The sequence below is a fragment of the Rosa chinensis genome, chromosome 6 (assembly GCF_002994745.2).
Source record: "Rosa chinensis cultivar Old Blush chromosome 6, RchiOBHm-V2, whole genome shotgun sequence".
NCBI classification, from domain to species: domain Eukaryota; kingdom Viridiplantae; phylum Streptophyta; class Magnoliopsida; order Rosales; family Rosaceae; genus Rosa; species Rosa chinensis.
Window position 1 is genome coordinate 45276337 of NC_037093.1, and position 10350 is coordinate 45286686.

The following is a 10350-nucleotide window of genomic DNA, read 5'->3' on the forward strand; positions in this document are numbered from 1 at the left end:
AGACTTGACTTTTATTTAGTCGTCGCAGAGAAGTAAGCAACACTCCAAGAGTCCAAGTCCGCGACCAACTTTGTCTCATCTGCACATGCAACCAACTTTTCTTTTCGATTTTGTTTGAACCAAACAGTCAATTTCTTCCAAGAAATTGTTCTTAACAATCTATTAATTTAACAGCTGCTTGTGATCACTTGTATATATGCACAATCTTCTTTCCGTTGAAGTTTACCAGATACAGGATGGCTCTTGCACTTGCAACAACTATCTTTCCAAATACTTGTCCAACTAGTTATCATGTGTTCTTGAGTTTCAGCGGTGATACTCGCAAGACTTTTACTGACCACCTCTACACAGCCTTTGTCAATTCAGGCTTTCGTACGTTTCGAGATGACGACGAACTTCCAAGGGGACAAGATATCAAACCAGAACTGCGGAAAGCCATCGAGCAGTCACAAAGTTCTGTTATTGTGTTTTCAAAAGACTATGCGTCTTCCGGATGGTGCCTTGATGAGCTTGTGATGATCATGGAACGCAAGAGGACCTGCGATCACATAGTTTTACCTGTCTTCTACGATGTCGATCCATCCCAAGTAAGGAAGCAAACAGGAAGTCTTGCAAAAGCATTTGCTAGACACGAAAGAAATCATTCCTTGAAGGACAAGGTGAAACGATGGAGGGTGGCACTTACAGAAGTTGCAGATCTAGCAGGAATGGTATTGCAAAATGAAGCCGACGGGTATGTGTTTTCATTCAACCTAGCTGCTTCATCCCAAAGTTTGATTCGATCTCTTCTGAGAGTCAACAACATTTTTTGAAAATGGATATTAGATCTTATCTTTCAGTTTAATACATTCCACATCCACAAACTAATTGCAGACTAATTAATAATTTTGTTATGATATTTTGCTTTCAACGTACATGCATCACATTGCTTGATGATTAATTAATTAACGAGACAAGTTAGGGTATTATAATGTTTATCATACACTCATTTTACATCTATTTGAACAAAAATTACAATTATTAATTTGAATCAAAATTATAACATTGAGAACAAAGTTACTATATTCATTTATACTGTTTACATATAATTAAACAAAAATTACAACATTGACAACAAATTTGTTCAAAAACTTGTAACAAGGTCGTAGGTGGTGTAATTACCACTATTATAATTAAAATTACACAAAATATGACTAACATTATCACTCTGACAATTTGTTGTCACATTTATAAATGTGTATATGAGATAGGGATAAGGGGTATGTATTATAGAATTTTCCTTAATTAACAACTTGGTTATGATATTTTTCATGACCGGTATTTGATGATCACAATACCTCCGACTTATATTTATTTATTTGCTATATTTTAGGCACGAGTCTAAGTTTATCAAGAAAATTGTAAGGGTAATGGAAGATAAACTAAGGCGCATTCCCCTAAGTGTTGAACCCCACCTAATTGGAATAAATTCTCAAACGGAAGACATCAATTTATGGTTACAAGATGGATCAGCTGATGTTGGCATACTTTTAATTCATGGAATTCGTGGAATAGGAAAATCAACCATAGCGAAATTTGTTTATAATTCAAACTCTCAAAGATTTGAGAGATGCAGTTTCCTTGAAAATGTCAGAGAAGTTTCAGAACAATCAAATGGCTTGCTTCGGCTTCAAAAACAACTTCTTAATGATATTTTGAGTGGAAGTAAAGTGAAAATACACAATATTAGTGAAGGGATGGCTAAGATTGAAGATGCTGTTAGCTCTAAAAGAGTTTTTCTTGTTCTCGATGACGTGGATCATGTGGACCAATTAGCTGCATTACTGAGGATACAAAATCGATTTCATCCAGGAAGTAAGATCATCATAACAAGTAGCTGTGCGGGATTGTTAGGAGCTCACTGCCAAATTGTTAAGGTGCATGAGGTTAGGACCCTGGGTAAGGATGAATCATTGGCACTCTTTAGTTGGCATGCTTTTGGACAGGACCATCCCATTGAAAGTTATACCAATCATTCGAAAAGGGTAATAGATCACTGTGGAGGACTTCCACTAGCACTTAAAGTTTTAGGTTCTTCTTTATCAGGGAAGAATCTACTTGTCTGGGAAAGTGCATTGAACAAATTGAAAGCTATTCCAAATGGTGAAATAATGAAGAAACTCAAAATAAGCTATGACTCCTTACAAGATGATCATGACAGAAACTTATTCCTCCATATTGCATGCTTCTTTATCGGAATGGAGAAAGGTATCATTGTTACAATCTTAGATGACTGTGATTTCTTCACAGAGGTTGGCATTCAGAATCTCATTGATAGATGTTTTTTAACCACTGACAAAGATAATAAGCTGGTGCAAATGCATGATATGATTCGTGACATGGGAAGAGAAATTGTTCGTCTAGAATCCAAGGAGCCAGAACGACGTAGTCGAGTATGGCATCATAAGGATTCTTTCAAAATATTGTCCGAAAATATTGTAAGAAACATGCTTATTTGATGTATTTTCTTTGCGTGTGTATTCATTATTCATTGACTTATCTGAAGTCCTTTTATTTTATTTTTTTCACTTGTTTTATTAGGGCACCCAAACAATTGAAGGACTTGTTCTCAACATGCAAATGTACCCTTCGAGAAATTCAAGTAAGGTAGTATTGGAAACCAATGCATTTACAAGGATGCACAAACTAAGACTCCTCCAGCTCAGTCATGTGCAGCTCAGTGGACGCTACGAAGAATTTCCTGCAGGACTAAGATGGCTTTGTTGGATTAAATTTCCTTTAGCTTCCTTACCCACTGATTTTCCGTTGGAGAGCCTTGTTGCTCTTGAAATGTGTTATAGTAGTTTGAGACGACTTTGGAGGGGAACAAAGGTAATGCAAATCCATGCAAACTCTTTTCCTGTTTGGTAATTAATTATACATTTTGGACTCCTCATATCCTTCACCTTTATCTCTGTGCAGTATCTCCCATCACTAAAAATCTTAAATCTCAGCCACTCTCATGACTTTATAGAAATCTCTGATTTCTCATGTATCCCTAATCTAGAGAGACTCATTCTTGAAGATTGTGCGAGATTGGTAAGTGTTCATGAATCCATCGGAGTCCTGGAGAGAAGGCTTATTTATTTGAGTGTGAAAGATTGCAAAAATCTTAGGATGCTTCCGGAGAACATTTCTATCCTAACCTTCCTTGAAACACTTGTTATCTCTGGTTGTTCAAATCTTAGAGAGTTTCCGACAGAAATGAGGAAGCTACAATCGTTGAAAGTGTTTCAAGCAGATGGAGTTCCAATACATCGGTTACTAGTCACTACCACCAGGGAGGTCGAACTTTGCTCAAGTCCGATTCAAGAACTTTCTTGGGCTTCTAATCTTCCACGGAATTTAGTAAACTTGAGTCTAAGATGCTGCAATCTTTTGGATGATGATTTTCCATGTGATTTTGCTAATCTATTGTCGCTGCAAACATTGGATCTCAGCGGGAACCCAATTTCTAGGCTACCGGATTGCATAAGAGGTGTTACTGGCCTCCGAGACCTGTCTTTGAGCTATTGTACAAAGCTCAAATCACTTCTAAGGCTACCAGCAGAATCACTTCATTTCTCTGTGACCGGGTGCACATCATTGGAAAAAGTAACATTTCAATCTTTTTGGGGACGTGATTCTTGGTGGGGGTCCAACCATAACCTTGTTGAGGTACAGGGTAAGTTCAAGATGGAACCCATTGAAAGAGTTGATAAAGAAATGCTAAAACTTTTGAGTCTAGGCAACCTGGAAACCTTGGAAAACATTTCGATGGTCAATAGTGGATTTTATGCTCAACGCATATGGAAGGGAACACATCCCGTCCAGGTCTCTCTCTCTCTCTCTCTCTCTCTCTCTCTCTCTCTCTCGACTAATATCTGATTTCCATGATATAGGGACTGTACGAAAATGGTATATTCAGCACATTCCTTCCTGGAGACGAAGTTCCAGGCCAGTTCAGCCATAGAAGCAGAGGGTCCTCTGTATCCTTTACTGTGCCTTTACTTCCCAATCTCAATATACGAGGGCTGAATGTCTTCTCGGTCATAGCACAATCCAACGACAATGATTCTGATCCTATGACCAATAATGTCAATATTGATGGTCCACTTCATCCGACAATTACCGTCGTGATTAATAAGAGCAAGGGGCTGAAGTGGATCTATGGTCCACTATTCTCTGGCGTTCCAGGTGAAGGAAAAGATGTGATATGGTTAAGTCACTGGAAGTTTGGGAATCGACTTACATGTGGTGATGAGGTGACTATTTTAATATATACGAAATCTGATTTCAAGGTAAAGGAGTGTGGCATCCAGCTTGTTTACTACGATGAGAAAGATCATGTGACTTCAACCACGGACGATCCTTGTTTTCTCCGAGCTGGAGTTCGGTCAACAATACCCTCTCATCCGGGGGAGAAAGGAATAACCTTCCTATGCTATCTAAGAAAAGAAATTGATGAAAATATTGACCTCATTAGGGATATCAATGAAAAATCAGGTATAAATGTCCTTAACTATACTAATTTTTTAAATTACAGTGCTCAAAAGAAAAAAGAAAAGAGAAAAAATAAATAAATGCACAAAAACGAATTAGTGTATCATAGGCAACTCCATGAAAGACTTCCCAATGGATCCAAATTCAGTTTACGTGGGAATTGATTTGCTAGTACTATTTTCATGTTTATTTTGCAGAGAAAGAAGAAGGGCAAGTGGGTGACCTCGTCCTCACTCTTGCAGCACAAAGTGGCAGCAATAGCAATAAACGAGGTTTGATCAGCAGAGGTTGGAAGGGAATCATGATGGCCACCATCCTCATTCTTTCTCTTCCTCTGCTTACTCGCTCTCCTCTCTTCCAGCAGCGAAAGAAACAACAGTCCACATGCCCTTCATGAATTTGTTGTATTAATTAGGCACAAGTCATATCGTAACTTCCTTCTCTTATTATTTCAAAAAGTATAATTTTGAATCACTGGATTTATATCTTCGGTTGGTTTTGTTGTCTGTGATTCAACAAAACCACATACAAGGGTTTGGGTCGGTGGTGTTGTGTGTTCGGGAGACTTCCATCGATTGTAGTTATCAAGCTCTGACATACAGGAATGCCCATTTAAGCTGTCCGACACAACGGAGACGGAAGCATCGACCGGATCGATCAGGCTCTGACGTACAAAGGTTGACCTGAAAACGAGTAGGACAGGTTTGGTTTTGTAGGCTTATTTGCCAAATTTCAGATTTTCAGTTTTTGATTTGATGCCATCGTAGGTTGCTGGGGTGGGAAAGAGAAGAGAAGGGATTCAAGAATCAAGATTGTGGTGGGCTTCGGGGGAAGTGTTTGGGTTTGTTTTCGGAGTGGTGGATTCGAAAATTTTGATCGAGTTTGGGGGATAATTTTCAGCAGGAAAAAGGTAAGTGTTTGGTTTGGGTTTGTATGGGTTGTTTTGAAATTGTGTTTTGATTATGAAATCTATTTGTATTTGTTGTTTGCTTTACATTTTCACTATTTGTTTCTGCGATCAATTCATATTCGAGATCCATTTTTGTTTGAAACATGGGTCGAAATTGAAAGGGATTCAAGCTAGGCTTTTCAATTTCATTGCGATGGTTGTACAGTTTGACTGTGCAGTTATCATGTGGGTGGGCTGGTTTGCCCTTTGATAATATATTAAGATAAGACTTTGAACCAAAGAAGACTCTGGTGTAGTTTGCCTTTAGTCTGATTTATAGTTGTTACCATTTCCTAAAGTATGATTCTTTTCTATTGCAGGTTCTGTTGTGTGTCTTGGACTATTTGGTTTTGGTTAAAGGAGTTTTGTGATAAGCAAATTATAATTTGAAAACAGGTGAGAACATTGTTCTATTTGTCATTTTTGTAGATCAATTCTAATCGTTAAGTAATTTTTTATTTCTTTTGATTGACTGATAGTATTAGGTAGGAACATGGATTTGCAGGGTCTTCAAAGTTTGTTAGCATAAATTGGTATTTAGCTTTTTGTCAGTTTTTGAGTTCAAGTTAGAATTTTTAACAATATGATATAATGGTTTGAGTTTCATAACGAAATTGTTTCATAATTCTTATTTGCCTATTTATGCAGGTCTGCTGTAGGAAATCAAATTGTCAAGAAAAATCATTTTTGTGGCCTGAAGTATATTGTGGTGGTATTAAGAAGACTGAGGTGAAGATTGCCCATTCTGGATATATTGAATCAAATTCACTGTTCACTGCAGGTGAATTTTTTCAGAAGTTCATTTTTCTACTTATGGGGCTGTGATGGTTGATGGTTGCTACATATTCCTTTACTTCTCGATCTTTTGACTTTGGACTTGGTTTGATTTATCTTTCTCTTCAAATCAGAACCATAATCTTAAGCTTTTAATTGGTATACCGTACTCTCTATTCGTTCCACCCATTGTATATGTAGCTATTAGCCTCGCATAAGCCAATTACATACAATCTGTAACCTTGCTTTTAAGTGATAATTTGTGATTCATTGGCTTATATGCTGGACCTTTATTTTAATTTTTAAAAATTAAAGGCAGTAACATCTCCTTTTAGTTATCTCTGATTTTATTATGATTTTTATGTAGGTGTTGAAACATGGGAATGATATACATTGCTCAACTTTGGAACTTGCCTCTATGAGTACTTTGACTTCCACTTTGTAATTTGTACCAGTACGAATTTCAACTTTTGAAAGTTATTTCAGTTTATAAAGAATGAACTTTATTGGTTCTTGGAATTCTGTAGAGATTGATTATCCTCTTGGTTGGAGCAGATCCTACTATGTATATTAAGTTTGACTTGGGTTTGGACTACTATGCTGAAATGAGTACTTGGGACATTAAGTTTGGCTTTGATTGCATATGTTAATAATAGTTTTTTATGATATTCCAAGTTTTTACTGTGTTTTAAATAGATTATTGCCTATTTCTATAGACATACCAATGTCAGCGAGAAAAGTTAAAGCATCAAAGTTGTTAAATACACATCCCTAAATGTTCAGTGGTAGAGACCTATGTTTCAATTATTGAACTACATATTTCAAATTCAATTTAATTATACATTATGACTGCTGCTTGACAGCTAAATTCTGTGAAATTCTAGGATAAGATCAGTTCTAGGTTCTTCTATGTGATGAGTACATGTAGAAGTTTGGTTTCTGCCTTTTGAATGTTAGATTTGAGCTGGACATTGAGTGGTTGTGAGGAGACTTTTCCCTTACATTCCTGGTTTTATTTTCATGATTCTTTGTCGTATAATATTTTGTATCTTTTGGTTCTCAGTTACATTTTTTCCAGAAAATTTTGTGGCTCATTAGGAGGGAAACATTGTAATACTCTTTGAATTAATCTTCAAGTTGTCCTAAGCTGTTCTCTTTTTATGAAAATTTAATTTTTATGAAAGAAGCGTTGCATTTTCTTCAGACTTTTGTTTGATCATGTTAAGGTATACCATTACGTGAAAGGAAAAGGAAAAAGAAATGAAGGCTGTCTACTGTTGGCTGAAAGACTCTGGCTTTATTTATAATTGAACCAAGTTAATAACACCTCTAAAAGCCAGAAACTATGATTTCTGTTTCAAGCTATTTGGGCAGAGTAGACAGGGTTCTTGCAAAAACTTATATTTTCTGAAAGAAACTCTGAAACTGATTGCCTATTGTTCACCAAAGTTTAGTTTGGCTACACGTAGTTTTGGTGATTTTGGTGGTACACAGTGAATGAACACAATGCAAAGTATATTTTCAACACTTAGAAAACACAGTATTTAGGGAACCTGTAACAAAGGTCTTTTAGCTGAAATGCTGAGTATTTAGGGATGTGTTAATTGTTCATGGCTTACTCGAGTGTGCTTATTCAGCTTTGCTTATCTTTGTTCTGCATTATTATGAGAACTGAAGAGCCCCTTGACTTGAATCCGTGAAATTTGATTTGTTTTTGACCTGGGAATGCATCTTTTGCTTTTTGCGGAAAGGAACATTGGAAAGAAGCTGTTTTGTCACAAAAAGAATTCTTTTTTATTTTTTTATTTTTCGTCATCAGCTTCTATATGCACAGCTATATATTGAAGGCCTCTGTAATATAAATATGTCAGAAAAAGAAGCAATTAGGCTTTTCAAATATATTTAAAACTTCTATATGTACAACCACTTCCTATTGAACTGAGGCTAGAGAACACTATTTATATTCCTCCTTCTGCTAACCTCATTAGAGATGCCAGTTTCAAGAATAATTTTGAAACAAATTCGGTGATTGAGGTAATTAACCAAAAGTATTAATATTTATTTTTTTGTTTTCCATTCAAATATACCTTATTTCTCTTATGTCAGTTATGTTTGGATCTCCCTCGCAGCTGTGTTTTCAAGATGAGCGGGAACTGGGGATTGAGTCCATAAAATTGAAAGCATTCATAGAGCTTTTAGATGAAATTGTAGAGGAACCACTTTGCAATCAACAAAGATGATTTATTAAGGTTGAAAGTAGGACTGACATATACCGACAGCTAAAGAATTTGGGATTGATCATATATATTCTGATGTATAGTCTTACAATTTTGGAAATATTTTTCTTTTTCTTCAAACAGTGAACAACTAAATATGATAAATATGATACCAGAGTTGGGCTTCCTTTTTGATTTCTTAAAAATGGAATAATTGTTTGCATATATCCTTAGCTCTATGCCGTACATTAGTTTTCTGCATGCTATGTGTTGTCATTATGGAGAGATTATTCAGAACACCGCCGTGCACTTGCACCAACATAAATGAATGGTTAGATTGCATTAAATACACTTTTTGTTTATTAAAAATAAAGTTGATAATAAATATCAAGGGTTGAGATTATTTTATAAGGGTTGGGTCACTTATACCGTCGGTGTATAGAATAATTTCCAGTCATTATGACCAGTCTCTTGATTGTGACAAGTGAATGCATTCAGATTATGGCCATGCTTTAATGAATGAATGAGCTCATTAATAGGCCTTACAAACAAAATTGTCAACAACAACAAATCCGAATGCATGGGCAAATTTGCTAGTTAAACAAATCATGTAAGTAAATTGGGATATTCTCATTCAACACATAATTTCCCAAAGCCACTAGGAGAGTATTTCTCTCCAACTTTCCCAGTGCTCCATGAAGACTAAAGATTGAAGGATCATATTTGAAAGCCAAGAATCAGACTCACTGATCTCTTGACAAAGGTAGTTTGCATTTCATTTATATCTGCATGGATCGTGGGTCTAGATTGCTATGCTTTTATTTAAATTGATTTGGAGATCTTATCTGTATTGAAAGTATTTTCAAAACTCATATCAGATAAAGATTGTGATTGCACATAGTTAGTGAAGATTGATTACATATTAAGATCTGTTTTGAAAATCTTTCCTTGTTTATCTTATTCTGTGATCAAAGAGATTTGAGAAAGGGGGAGTCTTATACTCCTATAAAAGGTTTCGAAACTGGTTTTAGTTTTTGATCTAGTTGTTGTTCATTGTGTGTTGCATGGTCTTCACAAACTGTTTTCTGGAAAAACTCTCTTTGATAGTTAATAACTTTGCTTGCTCATTACATTCATCTCATACATCATACTTTAGATCAATGAGTTCCTGATACAAGTAGAGGTGGCAAACGGGCCGGCCTGGCCCGGCCCGGCCCAATTAATCGGGCTACGGGCCGTGCTCGTGCCGGCCCATGTCGGCCCATTTCTTATTGGGCTCGGGCTCGGGCCGGCCCATATACTCAAACATTAGGCCCAACCCGGCCCATGGCCCAAGCCCATAGCTTGCCGGGCCGTGCTCGTGCCGGGCCTAAGGCGGGTGGTGCCGGGCCGTGCTCGTGCCTTGAGAAAATGAAAACTAATTCCACTTTGAGATAAAATAAATGCAATCAACATAAACAATAAACACAAAATTCATACATAAATAGAATGCTAGATATCAGAAGTTTACAACAAAGTACAAAACTGTAAGTATGTAAAATATGGTTTTCCTCTAGTGTGCTATGAAGCTGGCTGACTTATTTATCCTTCAAATCTACATGCTGCTCATGTGTTTCACCTTCCTTCAGTAAACTATCTATTTGTTCCACTTTCTTCTATACCTATACTTGTAGTTTCTCTGTCTTATCTTTATTCTCCATTTCTACTGCTGAGATTTTCAGCTACAAATTTTGCTGCAAGATAGTACAAAAACAAGTTTAACAGGAGAAAAACACATCTCATAATATGCTTTTCTGTTTCCAAGTTCTCCTGACCAGTCATCATGATATATCTATATTATCATAGTACTCACCCAAATTCAAATCATCCCCAGAGTCCATCTAAATAAAA

General features: G+C 36.4%; 1 protein-coding gene across 3 annotated transcripts; it reads left to right on the forward strand.

Annotated features, from left to right (window-relative positions):
• Positions 1–211: 211 nt before the first annotated feature.
• On the forward strand, positions 212–6881 carry LOC112168759 (disease resistance protein RUN1). Of its 3 annotated transcripts, XM_040508301.1 has the most exons (11): positions 212–733; positions 1373–2477; positions 2581–2871; positions 2962–3852; positions 3921–4524; positions 4719–5198; positions 5289–5431; positions 5791–5866; positions 5950–6003; positions 6119–6251; positions 6612–6881. In XM_040508301.1, exons 1-6 carry the CDS (start codon positions 237–239, stop codon positions 4916–4918), a joined length of 3588 nt encoding a protein of 1195 aa, XP_040364235.1. In that variant the 5' UTR covers positions 212–236; the 3' UTR covers positions 4919–5198; positions 5289–5431; positions 5791–5866; positions 5950–6003; positions 6119–6251; positions 6612–6881. The 3 variants fall into 3 exon arrangements, with proteins under 3 accessions (XP_040364235.1, XP_024161437.2, XP_040364236.1); XM_024305669.2 differs by lacking the exon at positions 5950–6003; XM_040508302.1 differs by lacking the exons at positions 5791–5866; positions 5950–6003.
• The last annotated feature ends 3469 nt before the right edge of the window (positions 6882–10350 follow it).

What these genes read in the sequence shown, in the direction of transcription:
- LOC112168759 (XM_040508301.1), top strand. Translation starts at nt 237, where the DNA reads ATGGCTCTTGCACTTGCAACAACTATCTTTCCAAATACTTGTCCAACT. An exon ending in TTGCAAAATGAAGCCGACGG is followed by an intron (nt 734 to 1,372) that starts GTATGTGTTTTC and finishes GCTATATTTTAG; the next exon opens with GCACGAGTCTAAGTTTATCA. An exon ending in AAATATTGTCCGAAAATATT is followed by an intron (nt 2,478 to 2,580) that starts GTAAGAAACATG and finishes TTGTTTTATTAG; the next exon opens with GGCACCCAAACAATTGAAGG.